At 21.2% G+C, this 20272-nt stretch overlaps 1 protein-coding gene across 1 annotated transcript in view; it reads right to left on the bottom strand.

The window, feature by feature from the left end:
• LOC106693677 (agrin) overlaps positions 1 to 18037 on the bottom strand; it is a 34896-nt gene extending 16859 nt beyond the window's left edge. Inside the window, exons 1-2 of the mRNA XM_053739336.1 lie at positions 17654 to 18037; positions 16942 to 17293 (exon numbers count right to left, since the gene is read on the bottom strand). Of these exons, the coding sequence (XP_053595311.1) occupies positions 16942 to 17293; positions 17654 to 18037 (736 nt within the window). The remainder of the gene's footprint in view (positions 1 to 16941; positions 17294 to 17653) is intronic.
• Between the last annotated feature and the right edge of the window lie 2235 nt (positions 18038 to 20272).

Below are 20272 nucleotides of genomic sequence, written 5' to 3'. Positions count from 1 at the left end.
ATTCAGTCATAGACATCAACCCGTGGTAATGTTACGTTAATAGTATACAACTTGCCGTAGTCAGTATCTGACAGCGCTTACTCGAACCGCTTCAACTGACTACTCTTTCATACTATTACGAGCCGGCGTAAAAAATAATCTTTGTCGCGAGCTAACTACTGGCTGCGTCAGCCGCAGCGGAAATACGGTATCTCCCTGCATCTATATAACACGTTGATACTTGAAAAATTTTTAAATTTATAACACCAGCGATTTATTATTATTATTTTTTTTTTAATTAAATAAATAAATAATTTTTTTGTTTTAATTATTTGACATTTTTAATTAAAGAGTCAAATACTTCTTAAATGAATTCTAACCATATTTATCAATATGTATAATATTTTATAAATATTTAATTAATATATAATGATTTTTACTATATTTACTTAAAAAAAAAAAAAAAAATAAGTTTATTTCAAATTTTTTCACACTTATATTATGTACTCTTATATTATCAAAAATTTTAAACTATAATAGACTATATTAAATTTTTTTTATTTTATACAGCTTAAATATTCGAAAATGGATTAAAAATTATATAACTTTCTAATAAGTCATTTTTAACGTTTATATTCAATTTTTATTTATATATGTAATTATAATAAGTAAATAATTTTGATTTTACTAATGTTAAACATTGTTTTCATTGATATAAAATTTTAGTACAATCGCATTAAAATATATGGTATTTTCATTATAGACCAACTGTTGATTTTTTTTTTTTCTTTCAAAACGGTCCTAGCGTAAATTTAATTTTTGTTGCTTTTTTCTACCGTTCAATGCTTTTTTATTTAACGATATATATTAATTAAAAACATAAAATGACTTACAATTCTGTTATTTAGTCATTTCAACGAATTAAAATTCCAAACTAGTTTAAAATTAAAATTCATCGAAAATAATCCATAGAAAAAAACATCTTTAGATTAATTTCAATAAAATTTTTTGTTCATTAACTTTTACTTCTGTTGCCTTACTCTTTTAAATGATGATTCGTTTCATTTTTATTAAATTTCAAGTTAGATTGAACGATTTTTTTTTTTTTTTTTATAATAGTGGCTCTATCCAATTTTTTCTTTTCTCTAAAAATTAAAAAAACATGTATTAATTATTTAGATAAATGTTTTTAGACAAAAAAAAAATTATTTTATCGGTATTTCTACATATAAAATAGCTCAATAACAAATTAATTTTTTTTCTAATATTAATAATATAAATATACGAACAATGTATATTTATATTATTACATAATAATGAATCATTATAAACATTTATGAAAACTTCATTTTCATTCAATAAATATTTATAGCAAACTTGAAATTAAATTATAAAAACCAAAAAAATTTCGTAATTATAAATGGTAAATATCTAAATTATGTTGATCAAAATATATTGAATTAATGTGAGGCAACCATTACCTGTTTTTAAATATGTTATTTTTAGCCTGGCAGATATCATTTTCAGGTTTTAACGGTTTTTTATTGTATTTTACTCATTTATTAATTCAAATAAATTAATAAGTCATAACTTAATTTATTAGTTTTATTGTATATCGTATGAAGCTTACATTTAATAAAATAATATATGATTTTAAAAATAATTCGTTGCTAATTCTGCATATTTTAGGTTACTAACTATCATATATTTTTTGATATGTTAGTAATATTTTACTTCAAACTTATTAGTGAGAAAATTGAAAATTTTATTAGCAAGAAAACTTATTGATTTAAGTATAAGCTCAGTTTTTAATAAGTATATATGTGTTCCTTATGAATCCTCTATTTTTTTTAAATTATTCATTGACGAAATTTTATAATTCCTATGGCATTCAAAACAGAAACATTTATGTATACTCTTAATTGAATTTTCACAATATTATGATATACTATCCCCTTATTAGTTATGTAGGTTCCGGAAATACCATTGGTTTGAAAGCTTATGTATATATGTATATTAGGGTGCGTCATTTCGGAGCAACATTTTTTTTCTTTTTAAGTGCATGAGGAAGAAATCATATTTCAACACAAAAAAAAAAAATGTCGAGCAAGGAAAAAAATTCTATGTCGATTACAGACCTAGCTCATTGAAAAATTCGATTTCTCATTTAAATAACACAGGAAAAATTTTTTTTTTTTACCTTTAAATACTTTTAAATTCTTAACAGATCAATGGATCGAATAGACTTATTCATATTTTTTGTAGGAAATTAAACGTTCTACAAAAAAGGTCTCTTATCATTTTTTGGTAATCCATCTGTTCAAAAGTTATTAATGCTCGAAGTAAAGTTGGAGATATTTTTACTATTCCGGTGAAACTATCAAATTTATCAGAAAATGTTATAAAATTTTTTTCGGTGATAATTTCATTCTCTACAAATTATTATCAGTCAAGTTTTTTCAAACTACGCATTGTTTTCTAGTTATTTTCATTTTAATTTTAAGCTTTTAAAAAAGTGGTTCTGATCGATTTCACCAGCTTGATATTAAAGTGGGAATAACTTATTTCTTATTTGTCATTATTTTGAACCCAAAAAACGTGTTTTTTTATTTTTTAAATTACAGATTATTTTGCATTATTCAAAAAATTTTATCAATCAAAAAAAAATATGTTATTTTTGAACTTTTTCAGTAGTCAAATATACCTCAGGTATAGCAAATCAGCCGAAAAATGGGTTAATATATTAATTTTTTTTAATTTAACGATAAGAATTTGAAAAATTATTTTTTTCGATTTTCGGGCTGGTCCATTTTGTTCCAGGTGTCTTGCGTAGGGATAAACGTGTGCAAATATATCGGATTTATAGTAATTAGACAAAAAAAAAAAGTTTTTTTTATGAAATTTTGGGGGTACCCCGTTTTGCCTACCCTATCCTCTTTTTCCCCTTCGCCCCTATATATTATAACGGGTTTTTCACCACCGGGGATCTACCGGAGTGAAGTCCGAGTACACTTACTATTTGACAACCTTGTTCAAAATTTTAAAGTTGGGCGCCAGGTGATTTTATAATCACCAAATAAATAATTATCAAAACAAAAAAAAATTCGGCTCAGGGTGGCGGATCGGGGAAAGGTCAGGCAGTTAAAATTACGATAAAATAAGTGATCAGAATTAAACAAATTAATCGTATATTCAATAGACAAAATAACTGATCGCTTTCACACAAATTGTCGGTTACACAAACATAATAAATGCCGTTGTCGGCTTGGCTCGATATAAACCAAAGTACAACAAAACGTAGTTGATCGGAAACAGTCAGTTTTGCAAAAAAAATAACAGTCAGTTGTCGAAAGAAAAAAAAAACTCGTCGTTTATTTCATCAACACACTCGACGTAGTTCTTAACGAAATACTCGACCGGTGACGTCAGAGTCTTTTACATGGCAAGACTCGGCTGCCGCAACGAATGAGAAGGAGATAATCCGTAATTCTCGGAATTGCTCGATTGGAATAAAATAAAATATAAAATAATATTTTATTTCGGTAACGCGTGAAATTTCACTATCATACAGTTAGGACGTACAATCAATCATTAATTTAATTATTATTTCCACAAATCGCGTTGCACTTGTTCATAAAACCAAATCAATCGGTCGTACACTTGATCAGTTCTCGTGCCGAGGCTTCGGCTTATTCGCTTGTTCACGACGGCGGTTATTTGTTAGAAAAAAATTTACTTATCGCAATGAATTGTTCGTTAATCACTCGGATTGTTCTTATAGAACAAAATTCACGTTGTTCAAGAGTCGTAATCAAAATTGTTCGTTTGGTCGGGTCGAATTTCTCGAATCGTAAAACGTGACCGTTCAGTACGGCGTCTAGTCCGGATCTCCCATCACGATCCATGGGTTGGATCAATTAGTCGGTCGAAGTTGAAATTTTCGATTCTAAATGTCACTAAAATTTGCTCATCCGGTAACTATTTCTTATTTAAAATAAATTCAAACCACGAGTCGATGTCGAATTTTCCATCATGTTACAATATATATATATATATATATATATATATATATATATATATATATATATATATATATATAATAGTGATTCATAACCGATACAAATTTTTTTTTCACTTATTTAGCAAATTATTTTTGTACGCATTAAAAAAAAAATTCTCTTCGACTTTCAGCCTTTCATTTTATTTCTTAGTACTTTCCAAAATGTTATGAGATATTCCATTCAATAAGCATAGGAAAAGTGACGATTATTTCTAATTCTCTAACGCCCAGTTCAAATTTTAGTTAGCGAGTCACTAACTGCGCCATTTTCAAAGGTATTTTGTTAAAAATTGAATCATTCACTAAGTAAAAAAAAAATACTAGCGTATCAGAAAAATCAAACTCTGAAATGCAAATTGCAAAATGTTTAAATTAATTTCAAATATTCAATAATAAAAAATAAATATATGTTTTCAATGATGACTGCATTAAACGTTTAAATAACTTTTCCTTATTGGATTCCTAAATTAAACAAAATACTAATCTATCGAATGCGATAGTAGAGTAATATCTAGAACTCGATAAACCATTGAGTAGTGCAAACTCAAACTAATTTGCACCTATTGACCTACGTGAGTTGTCGACGAAAATATGGAGAAAACTTTTAATATTAATATCAGTCATTTCAAAACAAAGTTTCAAAAGAATTCTCACTGGCAAACTAAATTGCAAAATTATTCATTACAAAGGGGCTATATCATCACACTTGAAAGAGATCAAAAAGACTGGGTGCAATTTAAAATTACACCCGAATGGAATCAAAGACATACTGAAATTGAAACTGTTTACAAGATGAAGGTAATGTTAAATGATAATATTACAACTGAACAATTTATAAAGTTTATGACGTAGTCGTAATGAAATATATAAGTGATCCTTAGAAAATGAGTTATTAATCATAATAAAATATTATTTGAAAATCACAGGGTATTTATTTAACATTTAAATAAATGCATATTTAGAAACTAATTCATTTCCTTCTCACGTACTTTTTGTCGTACTATGACAAAAATTGTTCAAGAAAAACATTATATTAAACATTAATGGCATAGTGTAATACAGGATATCCCTATTTTACTATCAAAAATTTTCAGCAGATAACCCATTCCATGAATGCTTCAAGCTGGCGAATATAAAAACTCTGAAATAAGTTTCTTACCAGGGACACCACAAACGGTGGGCGCAATCTAGTGGTGAGCACCGAACTACTCCCGCTGCTGCTACCTAACACCATAACTTTAAAATCAATAATCATTAGGTTCAAATATATATTTATCAACCTCGAACAAATATATATATTTATTCTAAATGAATATATTTTTTTGTGTCTAAGTAATATTTATAACAGCTAATATAATAATATTTTGCTTTAAATATTTGGATTTGTTGGCACTACAAAATAGTTTAGTTGTCCATTGAATAAATACTTTCTTAACTTTACCAAATGATTTTATCATCTTAGAGAGAAAAATATTAATGTCAACCAAATAGAGTCTATTAAATCATTTGTTAAGAAAAATAAAATAGATTATATTGACGAATAAAATTTAGTTGTCCTAAATAAATTTTAATTTAACAGAATTTAACAAAACCAATTTAATTATCAAAAGAGAAATTTTTTCTCAGTGTATAAATTTTTTTTAAATATAGTAAAAGTAAACTGACAGCTGATTCAGTTTTTTTTAAGAGGGCGCTAGTCGTACACATATAAGTAAAGTACACACTAAGTAAAATACTTAGTATACCTATGGAAAACAGAGTGAGATGTATACGTTTGTTAACGTGAAAAAAAAGGACAGAGACAGAATGACATATGGACGATAAATTTTAAGAGAAAATCCCAGAAAATTCATCGATTTGCAATGATATTCCTTGAACGGAAGTTATTATTATTCAATTATGGCATAAAATATAGAAAACTTTTATAAAATTTTATTTAACCATTACTTACCTTACTCAGATCTTACATTACAAAATTGTGCTGTAAAATCTTATAAAATTTTACGAAAACATTTTTTCTCGGGATTTTCATAGCAGGAAGTTAAAAATAGATATAGAAAACGAAGGTCATTAATTTTACAAAGATGTATTTTAAAAATAACACATATACATAAAAAATATTTTACATATTTTTAAAAATTATTTAATTAACATATTTTATTTTTTATAAATACTTATAATTTTAAACATTATTCACAACATAAAAAAAATGTTGTTTTTCCAAATATTTCTAAACCTATCTGAGTTTGTTCAATTAAATCTTATTGAACAGTATTTAAAACTTACTAGAAAAAGATTCTTTTCAAAATCCTGACCTTAAATCGATTAATAAAAATAGTGCTCATAAAAAAACAAAAAAATATACAAAATATTTTATATGTCTTTAAAAATTATTTACTTAACATTTTATTTTTTAAAAAAACTTATAATTTTAAACATTATTTACAACTTAAAAAAAATTTTGTTCTTCCAAATATTTCTAAACCTATCTTAGTTTGTTCAATTAAATCTTATTGAACAGTATTTAAAACTTACTAGAAAAAGATTCTTTTCAAAATCCTGACCTTAAATCTATTAATAAACGTAGAGCTATTAAAAAAAAATAATAATAATATACAAAATATTTTACATATTTTTAAAAATTATTTACTTAACATGTTACTTTTTAAAAAAACTTATAATTTTAAACATTATTTACAACATAAAAAAAATTTTGTTTTTCCAAATATTTCTAAACCTATCTTAGTTCGTTCAATTAAATCTTATTGAACAGTATTTAAAACTTACTAGAAAAAGATTCTTTTCAAAATCCTGACCTTAAATCGATTAATAAAAATAGTGCTAATAAAAAAAATAAAAATAATATACAAAATATTTTACATATTTTTAAAAATTATTTACTTAACATTTTATTTTTTAAAAAAACTTATAATTTTAAACATTATTTACAACATAAAAAAAATTTTGTTTTTCCAAATATTTCTAAACCTATCTTAGTTTGTTCAATTAAATTTTATTGAACAGTATTTAAAACTTACTAGAAAAAGATTCTTTTCAAAATCCTGACTTTAAATCGATTAATAAAAGTAGAGCTATTAAAAAAAATAATAATAATATACAAAATATTTTACATAATTTTAAACATTATTTACAACTTAAAAAAAATTTTGTTTTTCCAAATATTTCTAAACCTATCTTAGTTTGTTCGATTAAATCTTATTGAACAGTATTTAAAACTTACTAGAAAAAGATTCTTTTCAAAATCCTGACCTTTAATCGATTAATAAAAATAGTGCTCACAAAAAAACAAAATAATATACAAAATATTTTATATATTTTTAAAAATTATTTACTTAACATTTTATTTTTTAAAAAAACTTATAATTTTAAACATTATTTACAACTTAAGAAAAATTTTGTTTTTCCAAATATTTCTAAACCTATCTTAGTTTGTTCGATAAATCTTATTGAACAGTATTTAAAACTTACTAGAAAAAGATTCTTTTCAAAATCCTGACCTTTAATCGATTAATAAAAATAGTGCTCATAAAAAAACAAAATAATATACAAAATATTTTATATATTTTTAAAAATTATTTACTTAACATTTTATTTTTTAAAAAAACTTATAATTTTAAACATTATTTACAACTTAAAAAAAATTTTGTTTTTCCAAATATTTCTAAACCTATCTTAGTTTGTTCAATTAAATCTTATTGAACAGTATTTAAAACTTACTAGAAAAAGATTCTTTTCAAAATCCTGACCTTAAATCGATTAATAAAAGTAGAGCTATTAAAAAAAAATAATAATAATATACAAAATATTTTACGTATTTTTAAAAATTATTTACTTAACATTTTATTTTCAAAAAATACTTATAATTTTCAACATTACTTACAACATAAAAAAAATTTTGTTTTTCCAAATATTTCTAAACCTATCTTAGTTTGTTCGATAAATCTTATTGAACAGTATTTAAAACTTACTAGAAAGAGATTCTTTTCAAAATCCTGACCTTTAATCGATTAATAAAAATAGTGCTCATAAAAAAACAAAATAATATACAAAATATTTTATATATTTTTAAAAATTATTTACTTAACATTTTATTTTTTAAAAAAACTTATAATTTTAAACATTATTTACAACTTAAAAAAAATTTTGTTTTTCCAAATATTTCTAAACCTATCTTAGTTTGTTCGATAAATCTTATTGAACAGTATTTAAAACTTACTAGAAAAAGATTCTTTTCAAAATCCTGACCTTAAATCGATTAATAAAAATAGTGCTAATAAAAAAAATAAAAATAATATACAAAATATTTTACATATTTTTAAAAATTATTTACTTAACATTTTATTTTTTAAAAAAACTTATAATTTTAAACATTATTTACAACATAAAAAAATTTTTGTTTTTCCAAATATTTCTAAACCTATCTTAGTTTGTTCAATTAAATCTTATTGAACAGTATTTAAAACTTACTAGAAAAAGATTCTTTTCAAAATCCTGACTTTAAATCGATTAATAAAAGTAGAGCTATTAAAAAAAATAATAATAATATACAAAATATTTTACATAATTTTAAACATTATTTACAACTTAAAAAAAATTTTGTTTTTCCAAATATTTCTAAACCTATCTTAGTTTGTTCGATTAAATCTTATTGAACAGTATTTAAAACTTACTAGAAAAAGATTCTTTTCAAAATCCTGACCTTTAATCGATTAATAAAAATAGTGCTCACAAAAAAACAAAATAATATACAAAATATTTTATATATTTTTAAAAATTATTTACTTAACATTTTATTTTTTAAAAAAACTTATAATTTTAAACATTATTTACAACTTAAGAAAAATTTTGTTTTTCCAAATATTTCTAAACCTATCTTAGTTTGTTCGATAAATCTTATTGAACAGTATTTAAAACTTACTAGAAAAAGATTCTTTTCAAAATCCTGACCTTTAATCGATTAATAAAAATAGTGCTCATAAAAAAACAAAATAATATACAAAATATTTTATATATTTTTAAAAATTATTTACTTAACATTTTATTTTTTAAAAAAACTTATAATTTTAAACATTATTTACAACTTAAAAAAAATTTTGTTTTTCCAAATATTTCTAAACCTATCTTAGTTTGTTCAATTAAATCTTATTGAACAGTATTTAAAACTTACTAGAAAAAGATTCTTTTCAAAATCCTGACCTTAAATCGATTAATAAAAGTAGAGCTATTAAAAAAAAATAATAATAATATACAAAATATTTTACGTATTTTTAAAAATTATTTACTTAACATTTTATTTTCAAAAAATACTTATAATTTTCAACATTACTTACAACATAAAAAAAATTTTGTTTTTCCAAATATTTCTAAACCTATCTTAGTTTGTTCGATAAATCTTATTGAACAGTATTTAAAACTTACTAGAAAGAGATTCTTTTCAAAATCCTGACCTTTAATCGATTAATAAAAATAGTGCTCATAAAAAAACAAAATAATATACAAAATATTTTATATATTTTTAAAAATTATTTACTTAACATTTTATTTTTTAAAAAAACTTATAATTTTAAACATTATTTACAACTTAAAAAAAATTTTGTTTTTCCAAATATTTCTAAACCTATCTTAGTTTGTTCGATAAATCTTATTGAACAGTATTTAAAACTTACTAGAAAAAGATTCTTTTCAAAATCCTGACCTTTAATCGATTAATAAAAATAGTGCTCATAAAAAAACAAAATAATATACAAAATATTTTATATATTTTTAAAAATTATTTACTTAACATTTTATTTTTTAAAAAAACTTATAATTTTAAACATTATTTACAACATAAAAAAAATTTTGTTTTTCCAAATATTTCTAAACCTATCTTAGTTTGTTCAATTAAATCTTATTGAACAGTATTTAAAACTTACTAGAAAAAGATTCTTTTCAAAATCCTGACCTTAAATCGATTAATAAAAATAGTGCTAATAAAAAAAATAAAAATAATATACAAAATATTTTACATATTTTTAAAAATTATTTACTTAACATTTTATTTTTTAAAAAAACTTATGATTTTAAACATTATTTACAACATAAAAAAAATTTTGTTTTTCCAAATATTTCTAAACCTATCTTAGTTTGTTCAATTAAATCTTATTGAACAGTATTTAAAACTTACTAGAAAAAGATTCTTTTCAAAATCCTGACTTTAAATCGATTAATAAAAGTAGAGCTATTAAAAAAAATAATAATAATATACAAAATATTTTACATAATTTTAAACATTATTTACAACTTAAAAAAAATTTTGTTTTTCCAAATATTTCTAAACCTATCTTAGTTTGTTCAATTAAATCTTATTGAACAGTATTTAAAACTTACTAGAAAAAGATTCTTTTCAAAATCCTGACCTTTAATCGATTAATAAAAATAGTGCTCATAAAAAACCAAAATAATATACAAAATATTTTATATATTTTTAAAAATTATTTACTTAACATTTTATTTTTTAAAAAAACTTATAATTTTAAACATTATTTACAACTTAAAAAAAATTTTGTTTTTCCAAATATTTCTAAACCTATCTTAGTTTGTTCAATTAAATCTTATTGAACAGTATTTAAAACTTACTAGAAAAAAATTATTTTCAAAATCCTGACCTTAAATCGATTAATAAAAGTAGAGCTATTAAAAAAAAATAATAATAATATACAAAATATTTTACGTATTTTTAAAAATTATTAACTTAACATTTTATTTTCAAAAAATACTTATAATTTTAAACATTATTTACAACATAGAAAAATTTTGTTTTTCCAAATATTTCTAAACCTATCTTAGTTTGTTCAATTAAATCTTATTGAACAGTATTTAAAACTTACTAGAAAAAGATTCTTTTCAAAATCCTGACCTTTAATCGATTAATAAAAATAGTGCTCATAAAAAAACAAAATAATATACAAAATATTTTATATATTTTTAAAAATTATTTACTTAACATTTTATTTTTTAAAAAAACTTATAATTTTAAACATTATTTACAACATAAAAAAAATTTTGTTTTTCCAAATATTTCTAAACCTATCTTAGTTTGTTCAATTAAATCTTATTGAACAGTATTTAAAACTTACTAGAAAAAGATTCTTTTCAAAATCCTGACCTTAAATCGATTAATAAAAGTAGAGCTATTAAAAAAAAATAATAATAATATACAGAATATTTTACATAATTTTAAACATTATTTACAAATTAAAAAAAATTTTGTTTTTCCAAATATTTCTAAACCTATCTTAGTTTGTTCAATTAAATCTTATTGAACAGTATTTAAAACTTACTAGAAAAAGATTCTTTTCAAAATCCTGACCTTTAATCGATTAATAAAAATATTGCTCATAAAAAAACAAAATAATATACAAAATATTTTACATATTTTTAAAAATTATTTACTTAACATTTTATTTTTTAAAAAAACTTATAATTTTAAACATTATTTACAACATAAAAAAAATTTTGTTTTTCCAAATATTTCTAAACCTATCTCAGTTTGTTCAATTAAATCTTATTGAACAGTATTTAAAACTAACTAGAAAAAGATTCTTTTCAAAATCCTGACCTTTAATCGATTAATAAAAATAGTGCTCAAAAAAAAACAAAATAATATACAAAATATTTTATATGTCTTTAAAAATTATTTACTTAACATTTTATTTTTTAAAAAAACTTATAATTTTAAACATTATTTACAACATAAAAAAAATTTTGTTTTTCCAAATATTTCTAAACCTATCTTAGTTTGTTCAATTAAATCTTATTGAACAGTATTTAAAACTTACTAGAAAAAAATTATTTTCGAAATCCTGACCTTAAATCTATTAATAAAAGTAGAGCTATTAAAAAAAAATAATAATAATATACAAAATATTTTACATATTTTTAAAAATTATTTACTTAACATGTTACTTTTAAAAAAAACTTATAATTTTAAACATTATTTACAACATAAAAAAAATTTTGTTTTTCCGAATATTTCTAAACCTATCTTAGTTTGTTCAATTAAATCTTATTGAACAGAATTTAAAACTTACTAGAAAAAGATTCTTTTCAAAATCCTGACCTTTAATCGATCAATAAAAATAGTGCTAATAAAAAAAAAAATAATATACAAAATATTTTACATATTTTTAAAAATTATTTACTTAACATTTTATTTTTTGAATAAAAACTTATAATTTTAAGCATTATTTACAACATAAAAAAAATTTTGTTTTTCCAAATATTTCTAAACCTATCTTAGTTTGTTCAATTAAATCTTATTGAACAGTATTTAAAACTTACTAGAAAAAGATTCTTTTCAAAATCCTGACCTTTAATCGATTAATAAAAATAGTGCTCATAAAAAAACAAAATAATATACAAAATATTTTATATGTTTTTAAAAATTATTTACTTAACATTTTATTTTTTAAAAAAACTTATAATTTTAAACATTATTTACAACTTAAAAAAAATTTTGTTTTTCCAAATATTTCTAAACCTATCTTAGTTTGTTCAATTAAATCTTATTTAACAGTATTTAAAACTTACTAGAAGAAGATTCTTTTCAAAATCCTGACCTTTAATCTATTAATAAAAGTAGAGCTATTAAAAAAAAATAATAATAATATACAAAATATTTTACATATTTTTAAAAATTATTTACTTAACATTTTATTTTTTAAAAAAACTTATAATTTTAAACATTATTTACAACATAAAAAAAATTTTGTTTTTCCAAATATTTCTAAACCTATCTCAGTTTGTTCAATTAAATCTTATTGAACAGTATTTAAAACTAACTAGAAAAAGATTCTTTTCAAAATCCTGACCTTTAATCGATTAATAAAAATAGTGCTCAAAAAAAAACAAAATAATATACAAAATATTTTATATGTCTTTAAAAATTATTTACTTAACATTTTATTTTTTAAAAAAACTTATAATTTTAAACATTATTTACAACATAAAAAAAATTTTGTTTTTCCAAATATTTCTAAACCTATCTTAGTTTGTTCAATTAAATCTTATTGAACAGTATTTAAAACTTACTAGAAAAAAATTATTTTCGAAATCCTGACCTTAAATCTATTAATAAAAGTAGAGCTATTAAAAAAAAATAATAATAATATACAAAATATTTTACATATTTTTAAAAATTATTTACTTAACATGTTACTTTTAAAAAAAACTTATAATTTTAAACATTATTTACAACATAAAAAAAATTTTGTTTTTCCGAATATTTCTAAACCTATCTTAGTTTGTTCAATTAAATCTTATTGAACAGTATTTAAAACTTACTAGAAAAAGATTCTTTTCAAAATCCTGACCTTTAATCGATCAATAAAAATAGTGCTAATAAAAAAAAAAATAACATACAAAATATTTTACATATTTTTAAAAATTATTTACTTAACATTTTATTTTTTGAATAAAAACTTATAATTTTAAACATTATTTACAACATAAAAAAAATTTTGTTTTTCCAAATATTTCTAAACCTATCTTAGTTTGTTCAATTAAATCTTATTTAACAGTATTTAAAACTTACTAGAAAAAGATTCTTTTCAAAACCCTGACCTTTAATCGATTAATAAAAATAGTGCTCTTAAAAAAACAAAATAATATACAAAATATTTTATATGTTTTTAAAAATTATTTACTTAACATTTTATTTTTTAAAAAAACTTATAATTTTAAACATTATTTACAACTTAAAAAAAATTTTGTTTTTCCAAATATTTCTAAACCTATCTTAGTTTGTTCAATTAAATCTTATTTAACAGTATTTAAAACTTACTAGAAGAAGATTCTTTTCAAAATCCTGACCTTAAATCTATTAATAAAAGTAGAGCTATTAAAAAAAAATAATAATAATATACAAAATATTTTACATATTTTTAAAAATTATTTACTTAACATGTTACTTTTTAAAAAAAACTTATAATTTTAAACATTATTTACAACTTAAAAAAAATTTTGTTTTTCCAAATATTTCTAAACCTATCTTAGTTTGTTCAATTAAATCTTATTGAACAGTATTTAAAACTTACTAGAAAAAGATTCTTTTCAAAATCCTGACCTTTAATCTATTAATAAAAGTAGAGCTATTAAAAAAAAATAATAATAATATACAAAATATTTTACATAATTTTAAACATTATTTACAACTTAAAAAAAATTTTGTTTTTCCAAATATTTCTAAACCTATCTTAGTTTGTTCAATTAAATCTTATTGAACAGTATTTAAAACTTACTAGAAAAAGATTCTTTTCAAAATTCTGACCTTTAATCGATTAATAAAAATAGTGCTAATAAAAAAAAAAAATAATATACAAAATATTTTACATATTTTTAAAAATTATTTACTTAACATTTTATTTTTTAAAAAAACTTATAATTTTAAACATTATTTACAACATAAAAAAAATTTTGTTTTTCCAAATATTTCTAAACCTATCTTAGTTTGTTCAATTAAATCTTATTGAACAGTATTTAAAACTTACTAGAAAAAGATTCTTTTCAAAATCCTGACCTTAAATCGATTAATAAAAATAGTGCTAATAAAAAAAAAAATAATATACAAAATATTTTACATGTTTTTAAAAATTATTTACTTAACATTTTATTTTTTAAAAAAACTTATAATTTTAAACATTATTTACAACTTAAAAAAAATTTTGTTTTTCCAAATATTTCTAAACCTATCTTAGTTTGTTCAATTAAATCTTATTGAACAGTATTTAAAACTTACTAGAAAAAAATTATTTTCAAAATCCTGACCTTAAATCTATTAATAAAAGTAGAGCTATTAAAAAAAAATAATAATAATATACAAAATATTTTACATATTTTTAAAAATTATTTACTTAACATGTTACTTTTTAAAAAAACTTATAATTTTAAACATTATTTACAACTTAAAAAAAATTTTGTTTTTCCAAATATTTCTAAACTTATCTTAGTTTGTTCAATTAAATCTTATTGAACAGTATTTAAAACTTACTAGAAAAAGATTCTTTTCAAAATCCTGACCTTTAATCTATTAATAAAAGTAGAGCTATTAAAAAAAAATAATAATAATATACAAAATATTTTACATAATTTTAAACATTATTTACAACTTAAAAAAAATTTTGTTTTTCCAAATATTTCTAAACCTATCTTAGTTTGTTCAATTAAATCTTATTGAACAGTATTTAAAACTTACTAGAAAAAGATTCTTTTCAAAATTCTGACCTTTAATCGATTAATAAAAATAGTGCTAATAAAAAAAAAAAATAATATACAAAATATTTTACATATTTTTAAAAATTATTTACTTAACATTTTATTTTTTAAAAAAACTTATAATTTTAAACATTATTTACAACATAAAAAAAATTTTGTTGTTCCAAATATTTCTAAACCTATCTTAGTTTGTTCGATAAATCTTATTGAACAGTATTTAAAACTTACTAGAAAAAGATTCTTTTCAAAATCCTGACCTTTAATCGATTAATAAAAATAGTGCTCATAAAAAAACAAAATAATATACAAAATATTTTATATATTTTTAAAAATTATTTACTTAACATTTTATTTTTTAAAAAAACTTATAATTTTAAACATTATTTACAACATAAAAAAAATTTTGTTGTTCCAAATATTTCTAAACCTATTTTAGTTTTTTCGATAAATCTTATTGAACAGTATTTAAAACTTACTAGAAAAAGATTCTTTTCAAAATCCTGACCTTAAATCGATTAATAAAAGTAGAGCTATTAAAAAAAAATAATAATAATATACAAAATATTTTACATAATTTTAAACATTATTTACAACTTAAAAAAAATTTTGTTTTTCCAAATATTTCTAAACCTATCTTAGTTTGTTCAATTAAATCTTATTGAACAGTATTTAAAACTTACTAGAAAAAGATTCTTTTCAAAATCCTGACCTTAAATCGATTAATAAAAATAGTGCTAATAAAAAAAAAAATAATATACAAAATATTTTACATGTTTTTAAAAATTATTTACTTAACATTTTATTTTTTAAAAAAACTTATAATTTTAAACATTATTTACAACTTAAAAAAAATTTTGTTTTTCCAAATATTTCTAAACCTATCTTAGTTTGTTCAATTAAATCTTATTGAACAGTATTTAAAACTTACTAGAAAAAGATTCTTTTCAAAATCCTGACCTTTAATCGATTAATAAAAATAGTGCTCATAAAAAAACAAAATAATATACAAAATATTTTATATATTTTTAAAAATTATTTACTTAACATTTTATTTTTTAAAAAAACTTATAATTTTAAACATTATTTACAACTTAAAAAAAATTTTGTTTTTCCAAATATTTCTAAACCTATCTTAGTTTGTTCAATTAAATCTTATTGAACAGTATTTAAAACTTACTAGAAGAAAATTATTTTCAAAATCCTGACCTTAAATCTATTCATAAAAGTAGAGGTATTAAAAAAAAATAATAATAATATACAAAATATTTTACATATTTTTAAAAATTATTTACTTAACATTTTATTTTTTAAAAAAACTTATAATTTTAAACATTATTTACAACATAAAAAAAATTTTGTTTTTCCAAATATTTCTAAACCTATCTTAGTTTGTTCAATTAAATCTTATTGAACAGTATTTAAAACTTACTAGAAAAAGATTCTTTTCAAAATCCTGACCTTAAATCGATTAATAAAAATAGAGATATTAAAAAAAAATAATAATAATATACAAAATATTTTACATATTTTCAAAAAGTATCTAAATTTAAATATTGAAATTTCTAGAAATTAAAAAAATTTCTATTTTAAAATTCATTACGATATAGTAAATTAAAATTAATGCTTACGATTACGGTCAATGAAATTAATCAAATCATTATCACTACATTTGTCAAGTATTATACTAATGCACTCTGGCGGTAACTCCGGTAAATTTCCATAAGTCGATTTGAATACAGATTCCGAAATTTTCAACAACTTTTGTCTCTTTTGAGAGAGTTCAAACCGATGTCGGATAGTAGCTGCATAAATTGGATAGTTTACAACACTTTTATTTGATACAATAAATTCCTTTAAATTACGATTGCACATAAACTTAACCAACTTGTTAATGCTAGCAGTTGCAATACCGTAAGCTGTAACCGTTGTTTTATCAACTAAATCACTTTTCATCCTATTCAATTCTTCTTCACATTGCTCCTTGAAAGATTTAAGTTTGCAATCATTATTGATTGCATTTATAATATTTTCCGACACGTGTGAGTTTAAATCTCGCAGAAAAACAATTTTTTTGATAAACAATTTTCCAATAAAATAATAAATATCAACAACTTTCGAATAACTCAATTGCTGAATAGGGTCATCCAGAGATTTATAATAACTTATATAAAAAACAATTATTTCCATAAAAGTTTGAGTCCCATATATTGTATTAAAATCACACTCAGATTTAATCAACGCTTCGATGTTTAAGGTCTCCTCGTTAACTTTTAATGTAACATCATACTTGTTGAAATTATTATAACTGTACTCTATTAAAAGTTTGATTATTTTTTTCACTTTTTTGGTATCTGCGTTATTAACTATTGGAGAGTTGTATAGATTATAAGCTATACCAAGGACAGCATCAAATTTGATATGATCATCTATTAAAAAGTCAGTTTTTAAAATAATTTCGACGGCATCGACGTTCAAGTCCATTATTAACGTTAGCAAAATTCGTAACTTGCATCTCAAATCCGGACTTTTCAGTAACTCTGGACACTTGTCAACAACAAATTTAATTATTCCATCACGCTCATTTTCTGCTGCCACATGGAGGATAACCACTCCTATAGTCATCCAGTCAGGATTTTTTGAAAAATGGTTAATGACTTCACTTAAAAGTTCTAAATCACCTTCTTTTATAACAGGCTCTAAAATGTTGTAGAATTCAGGAATCATTTTTACGAATTTATGATAAATTATAACTTTATAATTATTTTTAGCTGTTACTATATTCACATAGAACCAACTTGTCGCACTGAAAATTGAAACTCAACTGAATGACAAAATTATTTCAGACATTTTATATGCTCGATGAACAATAGGACAAATGACTAACAGCTTCCCTTCCCTTCAAACTGTTCAAGAAAAATGTTAAGTATTAGAAAAATAATGACTTAATTTAAAATGAATTATATTAATGTGTATTGTCCGTGACTAATTATAAATAACTACCATAAATTTCGGTATTTAAAATAAATGTATACTTTAGTTGATTTGCGAAGACAATACGGGTTTAGGTGTGCAACTACCTGAGCTTATCTGGAACTATAAAGCTTCATTATAAATAGATTTGGAAGACGTGATTTTGTAGGAGTAGTACATATATGTCGGAGATGAAAGAATAAAATGGGGTTTTCCAATGAGACGGGAAATGCCCAACAGTCGAGACTAGTTTTTATAGTAACAATTAAATAATAAAATTTAAGTTCTAGTTGTTTACAACTTAAGCAGATTATGTTTATTGCGGGAGGATTAGACTCGCTGTGACATCTATTCACCAAACGTAGTCATGGTCACAGGATGGGTATAGTAAGACACAGAGGACAAGATAGTAAAATAATATAAGACGGTTGTCCTCCTCTGAATATTTTGACAAAAAGGTTTTTAACGAAGAGTACAGAGTTTTGGTACTAGTTGAGTTAGTTCTGATCGAGCATTCGTTGTGCGAGTACAAGTTATCCTGCTGACCGTGGATTCGTTCTCGAGCCTCGTTTACCGTAGTACTCGTATATTATCGAATCATAGTTTATTAAAAATATTATCGGGCGATTGTATATTACGACTAATATCATTTATAATTATTATTTTAGTGTAATCAGTTTTACGTGTAACAACTATTGTGCTAGTTACTATTCTGTGTATATCAACATTTGTGAGATCTTATCTTTATTATACTGATTGCCCTGATTAAAAAAAGGGATTTTAAACGATTTGCAATGTTAAATTCCCATAAGAAGAGGGATTCAAAAGTATTCAAGGTATTCAAAAGTATTAAAAAGTATTTAAAATTTTCTATTTCGAATCTTTTTAAATCTCTTCTTTTAATCAGGGTGTCTAGTTATTATTATTTGTGAACAATACTTTAATATTAAATCGTTTTTTTGTGTAATAATTATTTGTTTATATTTTAAATAAAATGTCAGTACAAAATAACTCCAATACTCAGAGCAGTGACCCTATATCTCCTGTTCCTCCAACATATATATATATATATATATATATATATATATATATATATATATATATATATATATATATATATATATATATATATATATATATATATATATATATATATATATATAAATAAGACCCAAAGAATTTGCTAAAATGTACAAAATTTGTTTTTTTTTTTTTTTTTTTTTCGTTGAAAAAATAAGAGTAATACAGTTGAATTAAATTTTAGATAAAAAATACTTTTTTTTCGAATAAAATATTTTAAAATAATTCATTAAAAAATAAAATAACAATCAATTAAATTAATGGTGATTAACGATGGAAAATCACATTATTATATTAAGAATAAGATTGAAAAAAAAAATATTTACACATTTTGAGTTGATAAAAATTTTTTTTTACTATATTTTTAACGACGTGAGCTTCGACGAATGATAATTTGAATTTTGAAGTGATAAAAAAATTTTATGATGTTCAAAATTAAGAAATATCATGATTTTTAGACAGTGTGATTTTGCAATGCAAATGTCTTCCAAATGGATGAATCTTCGACAATTTCGAATTTTTCAGAGCTATTAATACAAGCTCTATTGAGAAAATAAATAAAATGTAAAAAAGGCGGCGCCACGCTTATTCCGCGACCGACAAAGGTTAACGAAAGTAAGGTGTCCCATTTTGCCCTACTCTCCCTTACTTGGATCGTGTCAAGAATTGGACCCAAATTTACCTGGCCAGTTAAATTGAAACAATTTTTCTTGAGTCGTCTTAGTTATAATTATCATAATATAACTGAAATAAAACATAAATTAAAAGAAGGTTAATTAAATAAATTAATAATATAATTTAATTATCGCATAATTTATATATTTATATACAATTACTTTACATTGCGCGTTGTATTACATAATAGAGTTTGAACATAACAATAGTGGTATAATAAAAATAATAGTATCA

Source organism: Microplitis demolitor, chromosome 5 (genome assembly GCF_026212275.2).
Source record: "Microplitis demolitor isolate Queensland-Clemson2020A chromosome 5, iyMicDemo2.1a, whole genome shotgun sequence".
Taxonomy (NCBI): domain Eukaryota; kingdom Metazoa; phylum Arthropoda; class Insecta; order Hymenoptera; family Braconidae; genus Microplitis; species Microplitis demolitor.
This window is presented reverse-complemented; position numbering and strand designations above follow the sequence as displayed.